The sequence below is a fragment of the Convolutriloba macropyga genome, unplaced genomic scaffold, assembly GCF_964194025.1.
Source record: "Convolutriloba macropyga unplaced genomic scaffold, txConMacr16.3 SCAFFOLD_441, whole genome shotgun sequence".
Lineage (NCBI taxonomy): Eukaryota > Metazoa > Xenacoelomorpha > Acoela > Convolutidae > Convolutriloba > Convolutriloba macropyga.
The window spans coordinates 63,761-91,494 of NW_027451123.1; the positions used below are offsets into that span (position 1 = coordinate 63,761).

General features: G+C 34.0%; 1 protein-coding gene across 1 annotated transcript; it reads right to left on the reverse strand.

The window, feature by feature from the left end:
• On the reverse strand, positions 1-27,734 carry LOC142356416 (uncharacterized). The gene is made up of 5 exons (XM_075408331.1): positions 27,503-27,734; positions 27,320-27,431; positions 24,857-25,008; positions 23,535-23,671; positions 1-406 (listed from the first exon to the last, which is right to left on the reverse strand). The coding sequence occupies exons 1-5, from the start codon at positions 27,732-27,734 to the stop codon at positions 140-142; spliced, it is 900 nt and encodes a 299-aa protein (XP_075264446.1). The 3' UTR covers positions 1-139.

A 27,734-nucleotide genomic window follows, 5' to 3' on the forward strand; every position in this document is an offset into this window, starting at 1 on the left:
AATGCAAAAACTCATAGAGTGTTTAGAGCTGACATATGTATATAACCAAAATTTTGTTCATGCAGTGGGCGGGGTTGGAAAAATGATCAATGAACTGTAATGTAAAGGAGTCAACAGTATTATTTTCATAATTTGTAAATCATCTGATTCCACTGCTTGATGTCTGGCCATCCGCATCCGGACACATCCAAGGCTTTTCTCCACAAATAATCCAGAGCATGAACCAGGGGAATGCCAATTGAGTTTTAATTTGATAACCCGTCAGTACGTACATTGTTGCCTCTTTGCCCACTGGCGGTATGGCAAATTTCTTCGTCAGTCCCCTTCCTCCCACAATCCTGAGTTTGCCCCGACCGAAACCAATCTGGCTGATCACGTGAGTGCAAGATTGTGCAACCCAACGCACCTAAAGATGCAGCAAGCCATATCGAAAGATCTCGTGCCGAAAGCAAAACTTCAGCGGGATTCCAACATAACTTTAAAAATAGATTTTTTGCTCTTCCGGGCTTGAATAGCATTTGGGATCTTCAGTATCAGGTGCTGAGCCGATGAAAAAAGAAACACTATTTCCTTAGAACTTTTCATTGCGAGCCAGCGCTCCTATCAATTAATGGGACCATTTGGTCCAGCAAACCTGTTCAAATATGCATTTTTCAGCACTTGTAAAAAGGCCTTTCATTGTAGAATATTGTCACGAAGTAACAATTTATTTCCTGAATAGTCTTTTTTTGCTGATAGTTTTAAAATTTTGGAACACGAACAAGCTTCGAACTAGATTTCGATCGATTTAGCTCGATGATTTAGAAAGCTAATTCAACTTAGAAATCCTTTCCAACCAGAAGAATTTGGAAGTGATTCCCCACATACGCACATGCAAACCACAAACCCGCATGCAAAACCCTCAAAAAAATTTGTGAAGTGTAATCCCGGGTTGAAGTTTCTTCGATTTCATACAAGGATCATATATGATTTCATACTGTCCATACTTGATTTCTTAGTACGATCCTTGTATGAAATCAAAGAAATCATATATGATCCTTGTATGATTACCAAGAAATCATATATGATCCTAGTACTATTTTTTGAAAATCTTTAACCATTTAGCTTTTTTTATTCGGTAGGGCATCACCTATATGATACACCGGCATCACATTGTGATCCGCAAAAAGACCCTAACGTACAATATCAATTGCAAGTTGGGCACAAAATAATTCACTTATTATTAATGTATTTACAATCAAGTTCAATCAATTTAAAAGGCATCAATAATTAAAATAGAAAGTTCGAAATTCCGGAAAGATGAGTTTATGCTCCTGTTTTTTCAGAGTTTTTTCCTTTAAAACCAATTGATTGCTCTTGTTGCTGGGAGCCCTTTCAAGCGCCAGGAAGGGCTTTTGCTGGCTCTGCTTGCTTTTACTCTTTTTCTTGGTGTTCTTGGCTAGCCTCGTAGAAGTTGATTAGTTCATTGTATTTCAATGCGAGGTAAGATATCAATAAATTTTTTGTTCAAACTAAAAAAGTCGATTATTAAGAAAAATTTATTGAAGAAGTAATAAATATTGAGAGTGGGAAAAGTAGATAAAAAAATAAATAAACAAATAAAAATAAATAAACAAATAAAAATTGGGCTGCGCTCGCTTCAGGGAATGAATTACTGAGCCTCATTTGATCAGAGAATTAAAGGGCTGCGCCAGTCGTAAAAAATGTAATTAGTGTAACTTTGTAACTTTGTTCAGGAAGGCAAGCGTTAAGACGCGTTGAAATAAATTGAGGGAAGGAAGCGTTTTGAAGAATGAAGTAAAATACAGAAGGAATAATAAGTTAAAAGTGCTATGCTAACCTAAACCTTAAAACCACTGAACCAAACCGCGCATAGCACTGTATAATGTCGTTAGTTGTATAACCGTAACTTAACTTTGATAAAGATATCAGTGGAGTGAATATAAAAAAAATGAAAACATTTTCTAGGTTTAAAATGATGTTAATTTCACACAGCTAAGCCCCGAATTTACTAGGTGAGCGGCTGGCTTAGCTGTTTGGTTAGGACGTTGTTGGTTCGAATTTTGCCCCTAATTAACTATGCAAGCGGCTGGCAATAATTCATTGGATGATGGTTGTTCTAGCTTTTCTACGATATTGAAACTGGTAAAGAACATTAGCAGGACAGATGGTCCAGTGTGCATTGATAATTGTTTTTTTGGACGTTGTCTCTTTTTCTGGATAGGTTAAAGTATTAATTCGATCTTGTCTTCTTTTGCCCGTTTCAGGTACTCATTTGCTAATCTAATCTGAAAATCTCTTACTGCAGGTATATTGGCCTCTTCAAGGAGTTTTTTGACACTGTACCAGCGGGGTTTCCTCATACAAATTCTTAGTGCTCTATTTTGGGTCAGTTGTATTTTGTTGACAATTGAATTAGATTGGTCTATCCAGCAGGCATTCGCATAGAGAAATAGAGGTCGAATCCATGATTTATACAAGGTCAGTAAGCACTCTTCATCAATGTTGATCTGACTGAGCCGCCATAGTTGGTAGATTCTTTTTTTTTCTCTTGCCACCAAACTTTTGCAGTGTTGGTTCCACTTTAGATGTGGGGTAAACTTTACGCCAAGAAATTTGATTGAAATTGTACCATTCAATTCTTGTACCATTCATAAAAAGGTCTAAACTAGAAACTTTTTTTGACGGATTTTTAAAAAGCATAAAATTTGTTTTGCCTGGATTTATTCTTATCTTTAGTTTTTCGCACCATTTGATCAATTTGTCTAGTGAATACTGAAGTTTCTCTTGACTTATTCTACAGGAGCGCGACCTGTAGTAAAGGGCAAAATCATTAGCAAATTGAAAAATTTGTGCCGCTATTTCAGGAATGCCGCTGACATAAACCAGGAAGAAAATTGGTGCAATGACGCTGCCCTGAAGTACTCCAGCTAGTGTTGAAAATGTGCTACTTTTTGAGTTATTAATTTTCACGAAGATGCTTCTCTGAGAGAGAAAAGAGTTAACCCATTTTGTCAGAGGTTTATGCACACCAATTTGTAGCAGTTTGTTTTAAAGTCCTAGTCTCCACACTGCATCAAACGCTTTTTCAATATCTTGGCAGACAAATCCGGCCATTTCGGACTATTGAAATGCTTCTGTTACGTGCTGAGTAAGTTTGATCAAATTATCAGTTGTGCAACGATTCCTTCTATACGCACTTTGCATTTCACCGAAGACATCATTTTCTTCACAGTGCGCTAGGACAAAATTCTTTACTGCTGTTTCACAAATTTTTGCAATGCAATTGATTAGGCTGATCGGTCGGTAATTTTCTGCATCTTCTTATTTTTGTTCGGTTTTGATAACATTTTGACTCTTTCCATGTAGTTGGAACATAAGAATTGTTTATTGAGCTATTTATCAGGAGACAAATATATGCTTCGAGGCATTTAGGTAACCTTTTCAGGATGTTATAGCTGATTTTATCTGGTCCTGGACTTGATCTTCTTGTTTTGTTCAAATTTTCTTCATAATCGTCTACTTTTATAATGCAGTAGTTATTTGGTTCATTTTCGTATTTGAGAAACATTTTTGTTTCGTTTTCGACTTTCTCGAAGTTCTCATTTAGTTCCAAGTTTTCGTATGTATGATCTTTCATTGTATCCTGTAGAAGAGTTTTGAAGATTTCGCTTTTCTCAATGTCTGTGTTCGCTCTTAGTTGTTTATATGAGACTTCCACACTTTGTTCAGTTTCATTTGGTTTTTTTGAATCACCAAATAAGGCTTTAACTGCTCTCCAAAAGCTTTTGCTTCCCTTATTTTGAGCACTTGCGATCAATTTCGATTGCTTGATTTTTTCCTATCGTTTCATGGACCCCTTTGTTTCCCTTTGGAGGAAAATTATTTCCTTTTACAGGAATTTGTGCTGTTCTCCGTTTGTTCTTTTCAGCTCTCTTCTTTTTTTCTTCTTTTCACGGATAAGTTTAGTAGTTTCATGTCCAAAGGGAAATATTTTTTGTTGGATATACGACTTCTGTCGCGAGAATTGAATGATCTGTACAGTAATTCATTTAGTTGATTTAGTTCTTCTGCATTTGGATAGACTGGTGGGTATAACACCGAGTTTTCGTATTCTTGTCTGACAATCTGGTTGATTTTTTTTGAAGTTGACTTTTGCCTTCAAATCGAATTTGCTCTGAGTCATTATGTTCAGGGTAGTAATGGTTGAGCTCTGGTCACTACCAAAGTCATCGGGAACATAAAATGTGTCAAAAAATTTGAAGACTGATTAATCGGCGAATTCAAGCATATTTCGACATTCTCCTTGATATGATTGATATGTGTGGTAACCGTTATTTAAAAACTTGAATTTCCCAGTTTCAATAGTTTCGATTATTTTTTCACCATTTTCAGTGTTATATGTGCAATTCAGCTCTTGATGTGGAGCGTTGAAATCTCCACAGATAAAAACGTTCTTCGTTTCAGTTTCAAAAACTTCTGATGGATTCAAATCGCAACCTGGTGAGTTGTAAAATGCTATAACCCAGAGATGACCTATAACAGGTACTTCAAAGCATGCTTTTATTATTTCGAAAGTTTTTCCTCGCTCGTTTCTATCGAACTTTTCTGGTTTAACTTCTATTATTGTCGTTCCCCTCATTGCTAAAATGATTGAGCCAAGTGACTTACTTGCTCTCGTTTCCGTAACTACGAAATAATCATCGGTTAGATTTTCTTTTTGCCAGCTCTTGACTTCATTCAGGCACACAATATCAATATCTTTTTCCTTCAAAAAACGAGAAGTTCTAATATTTTGTTGGATAAGCCTCGGCAGTTCCATTGCAAAATTTTAATTTTATCCATGTTGGCTGAATTGATGGCTATTTGTTGAAATTTGTTGCGTTGGAACATTCGTGAAATTGTTGTTAGCATTTTTGATGCTATCATTAACTTTTTGACCTTTTATTTTATCACCGAATATTCTGCTTGCACTAATATTGACAACTTTGATGATATCACTGTAAGACATTGATTTGAAGGTTGAACGGATTTTGCTGAGTACTTCAGCAACCAGAACACTTATGTTTTTTGCTGAGACAGTTGAGTTTGTTTGTAGCAATTCGGTTTGTCTTTTTGCCACTGCTGAGTACTTGATATCTTGTTTTCTCTTTGTCGCTTCAACAACTGCGTTTTGATAGGAGCATCCTTTGTACACAGATGCGTGCGATCCACCGCAATTTGCACATTTGGCATTGTCTTTTGGTTCGGCGCATTGTTTTACTGTGTGCTGGCCTGAGCATTGCAGGCAACGCTGCTCGTTCTACACTCAATGGTGGAGTGTCCATATTTCTGACACTTGAAGCATTGTTTAACATGTGGCGGCTCTTTGTTTGGTTCACATCTGTAGATTAGCCAACCAATGTTTACACGTGGTTTTGTGCTGCTAAAACATGATTTGTTGAATCTGTTATTACTCTGATCAGCTTTGTAGGTCTGCCATTAGCTCGGCTTATAAACCTTGACACTTTTACTACATCGATTCCGTTATTGCTCAAGAGTTCTTCTTTTATTTCATTTTCTTGGATAGTGTGATGCACATTGACTGTAACAAAGCTTGATTTGGACTCGGCTTTTGGCAGTGTATTTCTCGTGATCACATTAGCGTTAGGGAATACTTGTTGCAGGTTTGTATTTGACATAAGACTATCTCTGGAGGCTTTGTTTTCCGGTTGGATAAAGAAGTCGGAAGAGTTTGGCAATTCTCTAATTCGTTGTATTTTTAATTGTGGGAATTTTTTTTTCATAGCTCGGGCAAATTGCACTTGAATTGGTCTCGAATTGAATGTTTTAACTATTGGTATAACTGTCTCTGATATCGAATTCCTCTCGTTTTGATTTTGAAAACGCTCACGTTTGTTTTGAACTTGAATAAAATCTTGTTCATGATGTGAAGTATCATCAGCGGTTGCTCTTGCTTCTGATAGGAGAGCGCTCAGTTGGCTCATTTTGGCCAGGGCCCCACTGAGGGCTATTGCTTAGCAGAACGACGAAGATAAGAAATTGAAACAACTTTTGAAGCGTAGAGACTAAGTGAAAAAAAGCCAATTAAAAGTCAGGATTTTAAAAAGCAACTTTTAGTGAAAAATCTCTTTTTATAAAAGACTCACTCCCAAAGGACGTTCCTACACAAAGTGGAGTTTTTGCTTGTGGCTTTCCTATCAGACTTTGAGGTACTGATCCGAAAGTGACATTAATAGCGGTTTAATCATCATGGACAACAATTAGGCTAACAATTGCAAGTTGGGCACAAAATAAAAGAGTAAGTCCAATCAAATAACAAAATTTTTGACATACTCTGAAGCCAGTTTATACATATAAATGCTCATTTATAAAAAAAATTAATCAAGAAAAAAATTGGATATCACGTCAAATTTGTTTTCTGAATACGTTTAAACCACAAAGTTATTCTTTTAGCGCACACAAAGAATCAAATGTGGAGTGCAAATTCAATATATTAAATTAATAAGTCCTCTGACTACATTATACGAGAATTTGTGGCACCAGTCAATGTATTATGTGTCATATATGACCTTGTATGAAATCCAAGAAGTTTTCTCAACTTCAATGGAAAATCAAAATTATACAGTTTTTAGTCTTTGATTTTTTTTGTATGATCCTTGTATGATTTCTAGGAAATCATATATGGTCCTTGTATGACTACCAAGAATTCATACAAATCATATATGACCTAGTATGATTACTAAGAATCATATAGGACCTAGTACGAAATCAAAGAAAGTTGTATGATCATTGACCCGGGTTTTTGTTCAAAAAAGAGAAAATTTGCGTATCCACAATATTTAATGCACCCCTTTTTTTTTCTGCTGGAAGTTTAAAAGGTGGCTGTGAATTGCAGGAAAAAAACAATGGCAGGATTTTTCATGACAAAAAAGAGAAAACTATCTCTTATAAACGATAAACCCACTTGGGTGGCAACTTTTTTTTACCATGTTCAATGCTGGAAAACAACTTGATCATGGAAAAATGTATTGCACGGGCTATGAAACCCGTTATTTCAAACTGCGCTTATCAAACTAAATGTTGCAACATCAGGAAGTATAGTTTTTTATTTCGAAGACAGTTGTCCTATCAGCATCTCTAGGTTTATGAAAAATCTCAGTAAATCAGGCTCTTGCGTTTTCTTCACTTTTTCACTTTTGTTTTTTTTTTTGCTTTTCTGCTTTTGTCGTTTTGTGTTTCTGGTAGAACATATTTAATACTTGTATTTTATGCCATAAATCACGTGTGATATGTTCAAACTGGTTCTTTTGAAAAGACGTCCTAATTTAATATCCATTTTAAACCGCCCTTTTTTTGTACCGCCAAACTATCAAAATCCAAATTATCCAATTTTAGAAACAAAAAGAACTGAAATGACTAAAACATACTCAACGCGCCTGCTATAATGTAGTGAATTGAGGCGACTTAAATTTTGAAATAAGACTTGTAAGCTCTGTCGCAAATTTTATGGCTTACCCGGACCTAACGCCAGGTCAATTTCAGTACTGGTCAAGTCTAATTGCAAGTCTCATTTCATTACTGATTCAGAGCTATGGGAATCAAATACCAGTAGTATAGTAAGTTGCCTAGTGCTTGTAGGGGGGGGGGGGGGGGGGGGTCTGAACCCCCCCTACAAGAAATTTTACCTCTGAAAAAGTGATTTTCTCTAAGTCAAATCAAGTTTTTTGGCTAACTTTTGCCAGCCTGGGTGCATTCTCACCCAGTCTGGCAAAAGTTAGCCAAAAAATTTGATTTGACTTAGAGAAAATCACTTTTTCAGAGGTAAAATTTCTTGTAGGGGTGGGGTTCGAACCCACCACCCTACAATCAATGGGCAACTTACGGCTGTTCCAATATTCACTACAGAATAACTGGATAGATCCTAAACTCATAGAATATCATAATATGATTTTTTTAAAAAAAACTCGAAAAACCCTATATGAGACACCTGATGCCTACAACTTGGAAAAAAATTCAAAAATTTTCAAAAATTTTTTCGAAAATTTTTCAGTTTTTCAAAGTCCTAAAATTGTCTGAAATGGATTTTGCGCTATGAAAGAGCACTCAAAAGCGATTTTTTGTTGACTTCACTTTTTTTCACCTATGAAGTATGGGGGTCAAAACATAAAAATTTCGAATTTTTTGAAAAAAATTTTCAAAATTTTTTGGAGTTCTAAAATGGTCTGAAATGGTTTTTGCGCTATGAAAGAGCGCTCAAAAGTGATTTTTCGTTGACTTCACTTTTTGTCACCTATGAAGTATGGGGGTCAAAACATATAAAAATTTCGAATTTTTTGAAAAAAATTTTCTAAATTTTTAAAAGTCCTAAAATGGTCTGAAATGGATTTTGCGCTATGAGAGAGCACTCGAAAGTGATTTTTTGTTGACTTTATTTTTTATAACCTAAGCGGTTTAGGGGTCGAAACACAGAAATTTCAAAATTTTTTTCGAAAATTTTTCAAAGTTTTTCAAAGTCCTAAAATGGTCTGAAATGGATTTTGCGCTATGAAAGAGCACTCAAAAGTGATTTTTTGTGGACTTCATTTTTTTCAAACAAGTAGGACCGGAACAACTTAGTTTCTGAAATAGTCTGAAATAAGTCAAAGAACAGTCAGAAGCAGTTTTTGTTGACAATACTTTTGCAAATGTGCAGGATAATGTGGAAAGCATGTCTTTTTTTATATACATGTTTAACTATGTATGTTTCTATCAAAACAAGTCCGTATATTTGCTTGCATGTGTTCAAAAATGTAATTTTATTGTCTGAATGAATATTTGAAAGAAATGAAAGAATAAAAATTTTATGTATAAAATAATGCGTATTCATGCATATAATAATGAAAGTATATATGAAAGTGTATATTTGTTTAAAAATAAATATAACTGTGCTTAAGTTTAGTAATATGTTTGTATGAGTATAAGCTGAAATGTAGGTTTGTGTGTAGAAATTGTAAATGTCTCAATATGTCAAGACGTTCTTGGTTTTATGTGTGTATGTTTTTTTCTATATGTATACAGTGGAATGTATGTATGTATTTCTGAATGTGTTTATGTATTTATGTATTTATATGCTTGCAAGTCAGACGAGAGGGAGGGGATAGGTCCCTGGAGGTTAATTTGTTGCCAAGAAGAATGTTGTTATTTGTCTCCACGATCCAATAATATTATATCTTGCAAACAGATTTTGACCTTCAGCGTTGATAAACTCTGACCTTTATACATTGGCAAGCAAAATGTTACAGCCGAAGACGACAACAATTTTTTGTGTTCTGATCATGCTTTTTTAAAAATTGAATTTTCTACATCTATCTAGCTACATATTAAAAACTATCAAGATTTTTTACAGAAAAAAAATTGATGCTCTTTGTCTTTTAATCCTTGGCAAGAAAATGATAAAGTGTTGCAACACAGAAGACAAAAACAACTTTCTGATGTTCTGAGCATGCTTTTTTGACAACAGATTTCTCTACACTTATTCAGCCGGCCGTCTAGGAATGAGCAAGATTATTTACAGGAGAAAAATATATGAGATGAATTGTTGAGAGATAAACAATAAATTGAGCTAAGTAAAAAGAATAAGCTCTGTAAAAAACCGAAAATGTTGGTGGGAAAACTATGATATGCGGGGAACAGCTGAACTTTTTAGTTATAATAAGTAGAATGATAGGAATTTATCAAGAGCTTGAATCAGACAAAAAAGTGTAATGATGTACAAGAAGAGTAGTTTGCACTGGAACTGTAAAAAGCGCTAAAATTTTCTAAAGTTAATTACTCACTTTATCAATTAAGCAAAGACGAACACTAACTATTTATCTGTGGGTGGTTGCTAGAAACAGCTTCGGAAATGTATGGGTCTTGTTTGCGTACTGGTAATAGCAATAATGGATATTGCGTGCTGGGACTGAAATATTAAACAATAGCGAAACGCATCTTCAGTAAATGCTTCCAATAAATTCAACTATTGAGCACTGCAAGTAAGGTACCAGAGAAACTCAAGCAAACAGAAATCAAAAACGTTCATAATAGTGTCTTCTTGGATCAAATTTACTGCGTTCAGTAACCCTGTGTTAAAACTTTGGATTACTTATTGTTCTGTTAACGTTTTAAAATGAGATTACCGTAACGATATTTCATAGAGCATCGGAAAGAGGTAAATACAAAGGAATCTAAAATTAAAAGGAGCAGAGTCTTTATAACATATAATTGGGTTAAGCAGTCTGGCGAACATATTGGAATTTAACACAACACTACTGCTACCTACTACTGCTACTGCCTACTACTACTACCTACAACTACTATCTACAATTAGTACCTACTACTACTGCTACATACTAGTACTACCTACAACCTCTACTAGATACAATTACTAACTACTACAACTACTTATTGGTTCTAAGTTACACTAGTACCTACTACTACTTCTTTTTAATGCCTTCAAATATTACCTATTGTTTACTAACTATCTACAACAAAGTGTTTCTGTTTTTCTAAAAAATGAAAACAATTCTTATCTCTAGAGACTTGTTGAGCATAAACAACAGAAGCTTTTATCTATCTCAAAGTAATATGCCCTGACTGACACAGACCGATAGAATTTACCCGCCAATATTTACAACAAATCATTAAGTGTTTGAAGTTTTTTCAAAGATATAAAAAACTCTGAAGCTTTGTCGTACACATTAACCCAGTAATTTTCAACACAAAGTTAGTTTGTTAATTAACAAGTAAGAAATCAATGGTATGATATATCAGGTTGATATTTAATTAAATAAATCAATGTAACGTTTTACTGTTTAGCGAACCAGTCTAATTTTTAGAACTTCAAATAAGTTTTATTGCTATGTTCTTTTTTGGAGTGCAAATTTTGTATACTTTTTTTTCTTATAAGGGATCAGTCATAAACTTAAGTCTTCTGTTCAAATGCTGTTTTTTTGTTCATTCAATGTATGACGTCTGATTCCATTTGCAATTAATTGATAGATATGAAACGCAAACTTTTTAAAATTTCTTTTATGAAGGATTGTATAGCGTAAACATTTACTGGTTCACAATATCAACTTTAAAAAACATGCTTGCTTCCAAAACTCCATAGTGTGAACCTCAATGGAAACAAACAATTTACAACGTACATACATTATCCAAAAAACTGAGGTTTTACTCTATATAGTTGTTTTCGTATGTTTATTCAGAGCCACCTGTTGTTTCAGTTATCATGTATTACACAATTTTTTCTGAACCCTTACGTTTCAAAAATTTGTAGAGACTGAAAACTGATGGGATAGCTTGTCAGAAGGACATGTGTTAGTTGAGTTTCATATTAACCTTCGCTTCGGCTCAGGATGTGTTCACAGCTAAGACTGTAATTGTGAACTTGCTAGTAATCAAAAGTTTAGCGCTACATGATTTTGCAATTTTTGTTATATTAACTTCCTCCTTTTTTATTGAATTTCATTTGGTCATTGTTTATCTGAGGAAAAGTAAAGATAAATCAACCTCATGAAAAGTTTCTCAGCAAAATTAAGTGAAACAGTCATGTTGAAATTGAGAGCTCAAACAAACACCTTAAATTTAAGTGTTTAGATGAACAAATTTGGTTTGTTTTCAACGTCTGCTTACACTCAAAGGGCACCAATTGGTTCCCGAGAAGTACTTTTCGCGGAATTTGAAACAAAATTCTTCTTTATTGGTGTTCAAAACTCAAAAAACCGGAGATGGTATGGCTTTGAATAAGCAAGTATAATAAAATTGTGAAACATGGCCAAACACTTTACCTAAATGTTGAACCATTGAGTTCGAATTCGAGTTTGTGATCTAAAAATAGTATTCAAGGATAATTGATTTTTTTGAAAAAAAAAGAAAAAGAGACTTCTTTTTTTAGTATTCAAAACTCAACAATCGGAGGCGGTATGGATTTCGATAAGCAAGTGTAATAAAATGGTGATGGTTGGTCAATCGCTCTACATTAAAATGGAAGTTTTGAGTTTGCGTCTGAATTTGTGATTTAAAAACACTATTCAAGGATAATTGAATTTGAAAAAAGACTACTTTTAGCACTAAAAACACAATAATCGGTGATCGTGTAACTTGGAATTACCCAATATAATGAAATGTGATAACTTGGCCTATCGCTCTATTTAAAAGTCAAAGTTTGAGTTTGAGTTTGAGTTTGTGATCTAAACATAGTATTCAAGGTATAATTACGTCATAATAGTTGAGTTGTGTTATAAAGTTGCGACCGCAAAACAATTGAAACACGTTCTCACAATCTATTTAAACTACAGCTATATATGTGTCAAGAAAGCGAAAGAGACCTTTTGGTTTTACTAAGCTTTCTGATATAGTTTACTATATTATATAGACTATATTCACATGGTTTATTGTGTAATCTTTACTGCACGAGTTCTACAAGCATTCCTGAAGACTATAATTTTGCATTTTTCTGTAGAAAAGAACAGAAAAAACGCATGATTTGCCGAGATCAGCAGTGTTGACATATTTTACCATTAGTTCTTGAGAAGAGCGGTCAGTGCAACTTCTTAAATGATTAATTTTCTCTGAAGAATGTTCGGTTAATGAACTTTAAATATTGCAAAATAACTAATATGGAGATATTTTAAGTAATGACTATATTAGGTAACAGTTAACACAACTAACTTTGATTTTTTGCTACCATAAAAACCGTCAACACAGAGAGTAGAAATCAGGTTAGGCGCTTTGATTCCGTCGTCAAACAAGTAAGTTTCTACAATATTTTGGTCAATTTGGAAAAGGTTCCAGTGTTAAAACCCTGCTATCCATAGTACATTAAGTTCAAAGTTTAAAGTATTCAAATTTTTTGGGAATTAGTGTTTTACTTTTCTATGTGATAATAAGTATTCTTGGCTTTGTGTACCTCGTTTTGATGGTAACTTTCCGAAAGGGTTTTTAGGTTTTCAAACGTTTGTTTGTTATGGATCCTATGAAGAGTCGATTTGAGTTAAAGACAAAAAAACAACTGTCAAAAAACAAATCCTGATTATAGAGGCAATTAGGCTAATTTGATTTCCAGGTTTTTTAATGCATTATTTTAGTTTTCTCTGAGTTTAAACAATGTGAGAAATGTGTAAAACTGTCTCTTCGAAAAAATTTCCGTGTGGAATTTATCTACACCACTTTAAATGCCACTACTGTCAATAAAAACCATTGTAAATTAACATGATTTCAATCTTCATAAAGGTTTGTAACCTCTATAACAATAAATGGTAGAATCATTATGTACAAGAAAAAGTGTTTTTTCAAGATTAATCATATAGCAAAACCTTAATCTTCAATCAAGTTTTTTGATCCGCAATTTACGCTATGAATCAGTGGTCTAACAGGTAGTATGAAAACATTTTTTTCGTGGCGCTCAAAAAGAAAACCCCTAACGGAACTGCAAAATTAACAAAGGTAAGAAAAGAAACGTTTTCCACGTTAAATTTGTTTGTTTTTTGAAAGACTTAAAATAAAACAATGCCTAGCTGACATAAAAAAGTTTTAGATTATGCGAAACAAAGTTTTATAAGACTTCACTGTCAAACAAATGTTTATGAAATAGCTGATTGTTCATTACTACTTTAATAAATTTGTACATTTAGAACCTCAATGGTTTGCCTAGAGGACACTCATAAGAGAACGGAAAAGTACTCACTTCCTGCATTTATTGGAAATTTCGTTCGGATACGTTAAATGCTTACTATTCTTGATACTATAGCTTTATGGATTAACGAAGTTTTGCGTCCGCGTTAATGAATACTTAGGTTTGAAAATTTTATGAATTACTTAAGTAACATGCTGAAATACCTCATATTGACACATAGCTTTAAAAGCTACTGGTTGAATTCTGTGAAAACCAAATGTTCCATGACATACACAAGTTGTTGCACATGTATACAGAAAACACTAGTGCTTGCTTACGTCTATGGTTTGGATTGAGCCTTTGAGCAAAACATGTTTGTTATATACTGACAGAAAAGGTGAGCAGAGGTTTTATTATCGTTCGTCAATATAAACCACGTCAATACTAAGCAAAATCAATACTATTGTACAGATAACTTGATATTAAACCTACGACTTAGAACCAGTTACTATATAAGCTAGAAGCAATTGTAGACATAAAAGACAAACAATAAGGTCAAAAGGTGAATTTAAATGAATTTGATTTGTCCTGTTTATTCAATTGCTTTATTTAAGTTAACGTTATACTGGAGCACACTGTGGGTCGAAATGTATTCCGTAATAAACATTTGCAAGCCTATGTACTCACTCTCCTTTATCTCAACGTTATCTCTCAGTAGAGTACATGTATATACGCCTTCTTGATCACAGACTAGAGAATACTTAAGCAAACTAATAAAAGTGCTTTTAGTCGAAAATATTATGCAAGAAATTTGCAGAGCAGACTGAACTTCTCACAATACAGGTATTTTTACTCATAAAAATCAAGTGGTCAGGTTGGATTTTTGTTTCAACCGGTGACTTGTAAGAGAACTGAAGTAAGAGAGCCGATTTAAAAGAGAGGCGACATTTTATTTAAATTATTAGTTTGATAATTTAAGATAAATTTTGTGGCCAATTAAATTGGCTTCTCAAATGAGACTAATAAATTTTTCACCCATCATAACCGAGTATTTGAGAAAAGAAAACTTAGTATCTCCTAGTATAGACACTGAAAGCAAATTAAAAATTAATTATCTTGAAACCATCGCGGACCATGGCCATGCTTCAGCGGCTCTTGGGACTTGATATGAAACTATCATAACCGAACATGAGACCAAATAACCCACTCAGGTACTTCTTTAGTAATCAACTAACAAATTAGGGTAATTAACAGCAACTTTTTGATTTCGGTTCTCCATAAATCAAAACAAAATGCGGCGGTTTATAATGTCGAATCTCTTGCGCGTATCCGTTTCAACATTTTCAGAACAACAATTTAGGGTTTGGTGATCCTACTCTACAACAAATTTCTGACTTTCTACTCCTTTGAACATGCCGAACACCGTTTCCTGTTTCTCTGACGTGGATAATGTTGAATCAACAAACTGTATTTTAAAGGAGTGGTTTTGCAACTAATAAATTTTGGATAATGAGCATACACAATGAAGTTTAATAATGCACAGCATTTCAAAATAACAGGTTATAAATGGAAACAATTCAATACTGAAAGCCAACGTCTATTTAATAAGCTTTAATCAACAAGAATTTTTCAGTTCTAGTTGTTATTGTCACATGAACACCTCACATTTTCATCAAATCTCATTCTTTTTTGGAAAATTTCCACTGTGAAGTACACATCCTCGAACTACACGATGGCTCTTCTTTTGTAGAGCATTGTTAGACGATGGCTCAGTGCTAAATTTCTGGAAGTTTTCTTCAATTTTTGAGTTTTCTTCAAGAAGGCTAGGGAATCGTTCTAATATGGAAGATATCACAGTCTTTCTGTTATCATCGGATGTGGATGATGTAGTATGATCAATTTTATCGTGAATAGTGGTTAGTTTGGTTTCATTTCTGCATAATTCGAGCTTTTTCCACAGATTTTCCAAATCTTCTAAAGCAGCGAAGTATTCTTCTTGGCTCCTGAAGAGTGGCATACTTTCGAAATCGTAACTGCGCAAAATCCTCTTGGTGTCCATGGGAAGTGATCCTATGTCAGAAGTCAAAGGATTGGGTATATGCTGAGAAGTTATTTCAGTTTCCGAGGGGGTTGAGTTGTTTATAAAGTCTTCTTCTTCGGTTATATTAGGTAATGTAGTAACAAAGTCAATAAATTTTTTGGGTATGAGGCAATGATCGAAGGTAGTCCAGCTTGAAATTGAACTGTCCTTCCTTTGTTGTATAAAGGCAATATTGTTTTCATATCGAGTTTGATAGACAATTGTGCGCTGAAACGAGCCTTCAAATTGCGTTAGGATATGATACATTATAAGTTATAAACCGGCAGTTGAGTTTAGGTTTTGGCATACACTAACTGAATGAAATACAAGTCAAAAATGAAAAGCTAAAAAGTTGTTTTGAGAAGCAAGTCATTGAGTTAAAAGTAAACTCAAACTTTTGGCTGAGATGTTAGCATTCGTTCTTTTAGCTTAATTGGCCAAATAGTAATAGTTTCCAATGAATATCTATAACATTTCGAGAAGGCCACAGTTGTTATACCTGTTAGACTAATTCTTATTCGTTTTCATTTGTAAAATAGATTGAAGTTTCTCCTAAGTACCTCGGATATTGACATTTTAAGGTTTTGATCTGATTGCTAGGCATAAAGCAGAAGAATTGCACTGTGCGTGTGAGAAGTTCAGCCTGCTCTGCAAATTGCTTGCATAATATTTTCGACTAAAAGCACTTTTATTAGTTTGCTAAAGTATTCTCTAGTCTGTGATCAAGAAGGCGTATATAAATGTACTCTATTGAAAGATAACGTTGAGATAAAAGGAGAGTGAGTACATAGGCTTGCAAATGTTTATTACGGAATACATTTCGACCCACAGTGTGCTCCAGTGTAACGTTAACTTAAATAAAGCAATTGAATAAACAGGACAAATCAAATTCATTTAAATTCACCTTTTGACCTTATTGTTTGTCTTTTACGTCTACAATTGCTTCTAGCTTATATAGTAACTGGTTCTAAGTCGTAGGTTTAATATCAAATTATTTGTACAATAGTATTGATTTTGCTTAGTATTGACGTGGTTTATATTGACGAACGATAATAAAACCTCTGCTCACCTTTTCTGTCAGTATATAAAAAACATGTTTTGCTCAAAGGCTCAATCTAAACCATAGACGTAAGCAAGCACTAGTGTTTTCTGTATACATGTGCAACAACTTGTGTATGTCATGGAACATTTGGTTTTCACAGAATTCAACCAGTAGCTTTTAAAGCTATGTGTCAATATGAAGTATTTCAGCATGTTACTTAAGTAATTCATAAAATTTTCAAACCTAAGTATTCATTAACGCGGACGCAAAACTTCGTTAATCCATAAAGCTATAGTATCAAGAATAGTAAGCATTTAACGTATCCGAACGAAATTTCCAATAAATGCAGGAAGTCAATACTTGTCCGTTCTCTTATGAGTGTCCTCCAGACAAACCATTGAGGTTCTAAATGTACAAAATTAATAAAGTAGTAATGAAAAATCAGCTATTTCATAAACATTTATTTGACAGTCAAGTCTTATAAAACTTTGTTTCGCATAATCTAAAACTTTTTTATGTCAGCTAGGCATTGTTTTATTTTCAGTCTTTCAAATAAGAAACAAATTTAACGTGGAAACCGTTTCTTTTCTTACCTTTGTTAACTTTGCAGTTCCGTTAGGGGTTTTCTTTTTGAGCGCCACGAAAAAAATGTTTTCATACTACCTGTGAGACCACTGATTCATAGCGTAAATTGCGGATCAAAAAAGCTTTATTGAAGATTAAGGTTTTGCTATATGATTAATCTTGAAAAAACACTTTTTCTTGTACATAATGATTCTACCATTTATTGTTATAGAGGATACAAACCTTTATGAAGATTCAAATCATGTTAATTTACAATGGTTTTTATTGACAGTAGTGGCATTTAAAGTGGTGTAGTGAAATTCCACACGGAAAATTTTTCGAAGAGACAGTTTTACACATTTCTCACATTGTTTAAACTCAGTGAAGACTAAAATACTGCACTAAAAAACCTGGAAATCAAATTAGCCTAATTGCCTCTATAATCATGATTTCTATTTTGACAGTTGTTTTTTTGTCTTTAACTCAAATCGACTCTTCATACGATCCATAACAAACAAACGTTTGAAAACTTAAAAACACATTCGGAAAGATACCATCAAAACGAGGTACACAATGCCAAGAATACTTATTATCACATAGAAAAATAAAACACTAATTTCCAAAAAATTTGAATACTTTAAACTTTGAACTTAATGTACTATGGATAGCAGGGTTTTAACACTGGAACCTTTTCCAAATTGACCAAAATATTGTAGAAACTTACTTGTTTGGCGATGGAATCAAAGCGCCTAACCTGATTTCTCTGTGTTGACGGTTTTTATGATAGCAAAAAATCACAGTTAGTTGTGTTAACTGTTACCTAATATAGTCATGACTTAAAATATCTCCATATTAGTTTTTTTGCAATATTTAAAGTTCATTAACCGGACATTCTTCAGAGAAAATTAATCATTTAAGAAGTTGCACTGACCGCTCTTCTCAAAAACTAATGGTAAAATATGTCAACACTGCTGGTTTCGGAAAATCATGCGTTTTTTCTGTTCTTTTCTACAGAAAAATGCAAAATTATAGTCTTCAGGAATGCTTGTAGAACTCGTGCAGTAAAGATTACATAATAGACCATGTGAATATAGTCTATATAATATAGTAAACTGTATCAGAAAGCTTAGTAAAACCAAAAAGGTCTCTTTCGCTTTCTTGACACATATGTAGCTGTAGTTTAAATAGATTGTGAGAACGTGTTTCAATTGTTTTGCGGTCGCAACTTTATAACACAACTCAACTATTATGACGTAATTATACCTTGAATACTATTTTTAGATCACAAACTCAAACTCAAACTCAAACTTTGACTTTTAAATAGAGCGATAGGCCAAGTTATCACATTTCATTATATTGGGTAATTCCAAGTTACACGATCACCGATTATTGTGTTTTTAGCGCTAAAAGTAGTCTTTTTTCAAAGTCAATTATCCTTGAATAGTGTTTTTAAATCACAAATTCAGACACAAACTCAAAACTTCCATTTTAATGTAGAGCGATTGACCAAGCATCACCATTTTATTAGACTTGCTTATCGAAATCCATACCGCCTCCGATTGTTGAGTTTTGAATACTAAAAAAAGAAGTCTTTTTTTTTCTTTTTTTTTTTAAAAAAGTCAATTATCCTTGAATACTATTTTTAGATCACAAACTCGAATTCGAACTCAATGGTTCAACATTTAGGTAAAGTGGTTGGCCATGTTTCACAATTTTATTATACTTGCTTATCCAAAGCCATACCATCTCCGGTTTTTTGAGTTTTGAACACCAATAAAGAAGAATTTTGTTTCAAATTCCGCGAAAAGTACTTCTCGGGAACCAATTGGTGCCCTTTGAGTGTAAGCAGACGTTGAAAACAAACCAAATTTGTTCATCTAAACACTTAAATTTAAGGTGTTTGTTTGAGCTCTCAATTTCAACATGACTGTTTCACTTAATTTTGCTGAGAAACTTTTCATGAGGTTGATTTATCTTTACTTTTTCCTCAGATAAACAATGACCAAATGAAATTCAATAAAAAAGGAGGAAGTTAATATAACAAAAATTGCAAAATCATGTAGCGCTAAACTTTTGATTACTAGCAAGTTCACAATTACAGTCTTAGCTGTGAACACATCCTGAGCCGAAGCTAAGGTTAATATGAAACTCAACTAACACATGTCCTTCTGACAAGCTATCCCATCAGTTTTCAGTCTCTACAAATTTTTGAAACGTAAGGGTTCAGAAAAAATTGTGTAATACATGATAACTGAAACAACAGGTGGCTCTGAATAAACATACGAAAACAACTATATAGAGTAAAACCTCAGTTTTTTGGATAATGTATGTACGTTGTAAATTGTTTGTTTCCATTGAGGTTCACACTATGGAGTGTTGGAAGCAAGCATGTTTTTTAAAGTTGATATTGTGAACCAGTAAATGTTTACGCTATACAATCCTTCATAGAAGAAATTTTAAAAAGTTTGCGTTTCATATCTATCAATTAATTGCAAATGGAATCAGACGTCATACATTGAATGAACAAAAAAACAGCATTTGAACAAAAGACTTAAGTTTATGACTGATCCCTTATAAGAAAAAAAAAGTATACAAAATTTTCACTCCAAAAAAAGAACATAGCAATAAAACTTATTTGAAGTTCTAAAAATTAGACTGGTTCGCTAAACAGTAAAACGTTACATTGATTTATTTAATTAAATATCGACCTGATATATCATACCATGGATTTCTTACTTGTTAATTAACAAACTAACTTTGAGTTGAAAATTACTGGGTTAATGTGTACGACAAAGCTTCAGAGTTTTTTATATCTTTGAAAAAACTTCAAACACTTAATGATTTGTTGTAAATATTGGCGGGTAAATTCTATCGGTCTGTGTCAGTCAGGGCATATTACTTTGAGATAGATAAAAGCTTCTGTTGTTTATGCTCAACAAGTCTCTAGAGATAAGAATTGTTTTCATTTTTTAGAAAAACAGAAACACTTTGTTGTAGATAGTTAGTAAACAATAGGTAATATTTGAAGGCATTAAAAAGAAGTAGTAGTAGGTACTAGTGTAACTTAGAACCAATAAGTAGTTGTAGTAGTTAGTAATTGTATCTAGTAGAGGTTGTAGGTAGTACTAGTATGTAGCAGTAGTAGTAGGTACTAATTGTAGATAGTAGTTGTAGGTAGTAGTAGTAGGCAGTAGCAGTAGTAGGTAGCAGTAGTGTTGTGTTAAATTCCAATATGTTCGCCAGACTGCTTAACCCAATTATATGTTATAAAGACTCTGCTCCTTTTAATTTTAGATTCCTTTGTATTTACCTCTTTCCGATGCTCTATGAAATATCGTTACGGTAATCTCATTTTAAAACGTTAACAGAACAATAAGTAATCCAAAGTTTTAACACAGGGTTACTGAACGCAGTAAATTTGATCCAAGAAGACACTATTATGAACGCTTTTGATTTCTGTTTGCTTGAGTTTCTCTGGTACCTTACTTGCAGTGCTCAATAGTTGAATTTATTGGAAGCATTTACTGAAGATGCGTTTCGCTATTGTTTAATATTTCAGTCCCAGCACGCAATATCCATTATTGCTATTACCAGTACGCAAACAAGACCCATACATTTCCGAAGCTGTTTCTAGCAACCACCCACAGATAAATAGTTAGTGTTCGTCTTTGCTTAATTGATAAAGTGAGTAATTAACTTTAGAAAATTTTAGCGCTTTTTACAGTTCCAGTGCAAACTACTCTTCTTGTACATCATTACACTTTTTTGTCTGATTCAAGCTCTTGATAAATTCCTATCATTCTACTTTATATAACTAAAAAGTTCAGCTGCTCCCCGCATATCATAGTTTTCCCACCAACATTTTCGGTTTTTAACAGAGCTTATTCTTTTTACTTAGCTCAATTTATTGTTTATCTCTCAACAATTCATCTCATATATTTTTCTCCTGTAAATAATCTTGCTCATTCCTAGACGGCCGGCTGAATAAGTGTAGAGAAATCTGTTGTCAAAAAAGCATGCTCAGAACATCAGAAAGTTGTTTTTGTCTTCTGTGTTGCAACACTTTATCATTTTCTTGCCAAGGATTAAAAGACAAAGAGCATCAATTTTTTTTCTGTAAAAAATCTTGATAGTTTTTAATATGTAGCTAGATAGATGTAGAAAATTCAATTTTTAAAAAAGCATGATCAGAACATCCAAAAATTGTTGTCGTCTTCGGCTGTAACATTTTGCTTGCCAATGTATAAAGGTCAGAGTTTATCAACGCTGAAGGTCAAAATCTGTTTGCAAGATATAATATTATTGGATCGTGGAGACAAATAACAACGTTCTTCTTGGCAACAAATTACCCTCCAGGGACTTATCCCCTCTCTCTCGTCTGACTTGCAAGCATATAAATACATAAATACATAAACACATTCAGAAATACATACATAAATTCCACTGTATACATATAGAAAAAAACATACACACATAAAACCAAGAACGTCTTGACATATTGAGACATTTACAATTTCTACACACAAACCTACATTTCAGCTTATACTCATACAAACATATTACTAACTTTAAGCACAGTTATATTTATTTTTAAACAAATATACACTTTCATATATACTTTCATTATTATATGCATTATTTTATACATAAAATTTTTATTCTTTCATTTCTTTCAAATATTCATTCAGACAATAAAATTACATTTTTTAACACATGCAAGCAAATATACGGACTTGTTTTGATAGAAACATACATAGTTAAACATGTATATAAAAAAAGACATGCTTTCCACATTATCCTGCACATTTGCAAAAGTATTGTCAACAAAAACTGCTTCTGACTGCTCTTTGACTTATTTCAGACTATTTCAGAAACTGACTTGTTCCGGTCCTAGTTGTTTGAAAAGAATGAAGTCCACAAAAAATCACTTTTGAGTGCTCTTTCATAGCGCAAAATCCATTTCAGACCATTTTAGGACTTTGAAAAACTTTGAAAAATTTTCGAAAAAATTTTTGAAAATTTTTGAATTTTTTTCCAAGTTGTAGGCATCAGGTGTCTCATATAGGGTTTTTCGATTTTTTTAAAAAAAATCATATTATGATATTCTATGAGTTTAGGATCTATCCAGTTATTCTGTAGTGAATATTGGAACAGCCGTAAGTTGCCCAGTGATTGTAGGGTGGTGGGTTCGAACCCCACCCCTACAAGAAATTTGACCTCTGAAAAAGTGATTTTCTCTAAGTCAAATCAAATTTTTTGGCTAACTTTTGCCAGACTGGGTGAGAATGCACCCAGGCTGGCAAAAGTTAACCAAAAAACTTGATTTGACTTAGAGAAAATCACTTTTTCAGAGGTAAAATTTCTTGTAGGGGAGGGTTCGGACCCCCCCCCCCCCCTACAAGCACTAGGCAACTTACTATACTACTAATATCTTCACAATTATTCCTCGATTAGAAATTCCAGACACAATCACAGGATCAGAAAAATGTTTCAAATTAAGTCCATTTTCGTCAAGTTGGGCTGAAACGGCCGAAAACGACTGCAAACGGCCTAGAATGACCTGAAATCGGCCCAATATTAGTCCACTGACTCACGGTGTGCTAATTTACCCTTTGATATGCCCCGACATAATTTTACCGCAACCCTGCATTATTCTACAACACCCCAAAAGTGGCTATAAAAAATAATCCTGAAAACATGGCACGTGACAAAAACTTTTTGAAAAGTCGCTTTTGATTTGGGAATCAAATTGCAAGTGTTAGCCAAGTCTTGACCGAGACATGTCAGACTTGTAGGACTTGTAATTGGACTTGCCCAGTACTGAAAAACGATATCGGACTTGTATTCAGACTTGCCTAGTACTGATATAGACCTGGTTTCGGTCCGGGTACGGATTAATTTTTCCCCAAAATAGCGAAAAACTACTTAATGCAACTGGGTTACAATTGAGTGGTCCTAGATTCTAAAAATATCTTTAATACAGAAAATGAACCAACTGGTCAATTTGTTTGGTATGGCTCTAATTTGTAACTTTTCTAGTGCACTACCAACGGCCATATCTTACAAGAAATTCATCATATATGCAAAATTATTGTGAGATGACAGTAAATATAAGCTCCCGAAAAACCTTCAAGATGGGCGTCTTAATAACTGGTTCTAGTTTTCACCAGGAAACTGAAAGTGAAATCGGATAATTGGTTTCGACTTACCTTCACAAAAACTACTTCTCTTTGTGTCGTGGATGGTTTGGGGAACTCAAATATTTTGTCAAGGTATTTCTGAGGAGAAAGACCATTTCGTTGTCCATTTTCGACGTACATATTAATCTGATGCGTACAGCAGAGACCTGAAATAGGATCTTGACTATCAGAAAAAACTCAACGACATTTATCCCTTTTCATTTGATATCGCATTACAGTCTGAATAATGAATAGGTAAACTCAACATTTGCATGCACAATGTTCCTCAAAATTGTTGACCTGCACACAGTTCAAATAGATTACCTGCAAAAATAATTTCATTTATCAATTGATAAATTTGCAGTAAAAATGTCCAGAAAAAGTGCACCTCGAGAAATTATTCTGTATTTCTTTTTTTAAAACAGGCAAATCGTTTTCATTAAGTTTCTTCACAAGGTGGAAAGAAATGAACAGTATTATGTTTCAGACTTTTTTTTACTAAACCCTTTTTTATAGCTATCCAATTTATAGAACATATTGTTTATTTTTTCTAACTGCGCTCTGGGACTTTTTAATCGGTAGGAATTTTTTACTTAAATTGAAAAAAGAGTACTAGTGAACAACAAGTGCAAATCTTTTTTAATTTTGTCATCAACTCAATTTTGGTAACAACCAGTTTGGGAATTACAACCCAATATTGCAGATATTTCACTGCCGGCTCAAAACCAGTAAAATCATGCATGCTGCAAAAAATTAACTGTCGGTGACTCGGAATGAATTCACAATGTACAATTTCACAAAGACCTAATCCTCAAATGGCGATTTCGTTTACACATAATTTAGCACTTTTACTACTTTGGCGCAATTTCAAACAAATTCGAGCCGTACCCAATCTATTGGGTGAAACGTCTGACGAATCTTTTTTTTCTCTGAGCCATTTAAATCATACTTCGAAAATTTCATTCTAAGTTCTGTTTTTAAATGTTAGACGGTTAAGAGAGAACAACCTAATGTAAATTGTGTAACAAATAAGTTTGACAGAGCTTGGTAAGAAACTCTACTTGTTCAGCGTATAGTTAGAGATATAAAACCTTGAATGACGGGAAAGAACATAAGGGAGGGGTTACAAAAGATGCCCAAGTTTAAGAGTATAAGATCATTTGGCGTAATGGTTAGCAGACTACGCTTGCAAGTACGAAATGATGATTCGAATGCAGCACTGGTTTCTTTGCAAAATATCTTCGCCTGCTTAGAGACCCCTAAAATCAATTTAACCCTTATCCCCATTTTTTTGCATGAACTGGAAAAAAAAGATACTTATTACTCCATACAATAAAGATTTCTGTTCCTACCTGTTCTTTTGTCTTGTTCTTTGAAGGAAAACCAATTGAGTCTATGCGTCTTATCACGAACCAAAACTTCAAATTGTTGTGCGTCATCTTGCTGCGGTTCACGAACGCTTTCTTTTTTGTAGAGCCTGTAGCCCATCATGCAGAAATAGGCACTAAAACAGTTTCATCTCAGAAACAGGTGATGGGCATCAAAGAGACACGTGAATAAAGTAGTTGAATTCTGACTGGATGAATTTTTTTGCGATTTTCCTGAAGAACTTTCAGGTTGGTGACAGAGTAAATTAGCGCTGCGTCAGTTTAGAGACATTCTGCTCTTTAAGATGACCAGTACTCTGTTCATATCCCAATTTACACGGGTCAGTCTTTATTTTCGAGTAAAAACCTACTGCATGAAAAATAATATGCTCAGCCTAACTCCCGCCAACAACGTTTGCTTTTGTTGCGATTCGAATTTCCGAGTGGGTACTTGTAACATTAAATTTGCGTAGCAAGTCGTAACCAATAAGCTTAATGGGCTTTGTGGTAATTACCTGAAAACTAGCTTGTATTTAAACAATACTTATACTACTATGGTAATTACCAGTTAAAAGCTACAAAGTACGACATTTCTCTGCTCACACTTAATTATAAGGTGTGAGTAATTTTCAGAATTTAAAGGATACGTTTTAACTGGGCTAACTTGATGACATCAATATAATCGAAAAAAGAAAAAATCTAGATAAAGAAACTAAAAATATTCTGGGGATGCAAAATTTCAGAACTGAATTAAGTTAAGCGCTGAAATGCTCTGACACTCAAGTCCGAGAAATTACAATCAAAATTGACAAAAAATGACTGAGTTAACTGATTTTTTAAACATTCACACAAAAGTACTCGGATCTATTCTAACCCCTAGCATAGTGCTATTTGTAAAGAATAGTGCTATAGTAAAACCCCTAGCATAGCATAGTGCTATTGTAAAACAGCAAATCGCAAGTTTATTTTTACGAAGTGACATGATGTCCTATACAACTGTAAGATGCATGCAAATCAGAAGGCAAAAAATAGTACACTAGAGCTAATTTTATGAGACTTGGGCTAGAAATTTATGAGTAAAATTTATGAGCTAGTTACGTTTTATGAGTAAAATTAGATTTCTTTGATATTGGTGTTGATTGTTCTCAACAATAGGTTATTGTTTCGAAAGCATCACAGAGTGGAAATTAGCGCCATATTTATTTTTTCTTAAATTATCGACTCTCTTTTTGCTTTGTGTCTGTCCCTACTTTCCAGCTTAGATTACGTCGCCGAGTAGAGTCCTGTCATTTGATATGTTTCAGGGAAAACAACAATTAATCTGCCGGTTTTGTATAATCTAACCACGCTTAAGTTTTTGGCGATTTTCATTACTACAATCTAATGCTTTGCTTTCCAATGAAAAAATCGACAACACAAACAAAAAATATACCCCAGTTTAGAAATCAATTCAAAAAAATCTAGCAGTGGGCTTTTTATTGGTTAAGGCTAAGGAATCGAACTTCCAACGTCAAGGAGAAAGGCTTTACATAGGCTCAGCATGGTTAGGGAAATAGTATATCAATAGAACAGATCAGTTAATTTTATTGGTTAGTCCATTTTTTTGAAAATCTCTCTTTTCTTTAATAATTCGCTGTTGCTAATTTAAGATAAATCAATTGCCGCAGTTGGATTAGTTTGCCATTCTTCTTGATTGAATGAAATTTTAATGACTAATGAAAAGTATGAGTATTGTTTCTTCGGAATTGCAGCAGAAAAAAAATCAGACTTGTTGAATATATTATAATTTTCAGCGCGAAATTGATAAAGGGATCAGATTTTTTTAAGCGAAAGACTTTTCCAAGTCATATGATTGATTTGGGTGAAATTAAAATTAAAGTCTGTCAAAAAATTTGGCTCCTGAAATGGCCAAGCATCAAACTTGGTTTGGAAGAAACCAGCACCCTCTTGAAGTGCAGTGATAACGATACCCTTGCTCGCAAATTGCGGACATTGATGACATAAAAACGTGATTATTCCGAGATCAGTTACGGAATTTTGTAAGGACTGTCCGCAATTTTGCTGTCACTGTTTTCAGCAATTTAACCATTTTTCTCCCATGAGAGAATGGGTGACCAAATGTCGTCACCCCTTTTCGCAAACGAGGACTCTACTGAGTTTGTAGGATTAGCGAAGTAATGCAGAAGACCAGTTGCAAATAGAGATAGCGATAAAATTACGATTACAATAGGATAGGTCTTTTCATTGTCAAATTGTGCCGAGCATCGTCTTTTTGTACCAATTCCGGGCTGAGCACGGTCTTTTCATAAGTTCAAGCCCCAAAAACTTGTGCCAAATTTCTTTAGCATTTGAAGCCGACCATAAGGAGTCTTCTCAGTGTCATTTTTGTCAATTGAAACTTCGTTATCTCAAAAAAGTGGGGGACTTGATTTAAAACAACTGGCTCACCTGAACTGCCGGCATTGTAGACCCAGCTCATCTCCTGGATCGGGAAGGATGAAGTCCAGAGAATGTCGATCAGATTCGGAATTGGGCAGAGTTATAATCGAGTTCTTCAATTCTAAAGAAATTTTAAAAATTAGAAGCACCACAGATTGAGCAGCACCAGTTTGGGGGCTGTTGCTTGGCCACTCACGGGTTCCTGGGTGGGAGCCCTGCCCGCATGTGCTCCCTGTGATGCTTTCGTCTGTGATGCCCCTGACTTGTGACTTCTGGTCTTGTGCTGCTTCAGGCCGAGCTCACTCCTGAACGGACCCTGTCCGCAGATGTCGCAGGTCCACTTGGAGGCCACGTCTCCACAACTACTGGTGCTCACACTGTCTTGTCTGGCTGAGGCCAGATCTTTCTCATTGATTGTCTTCAT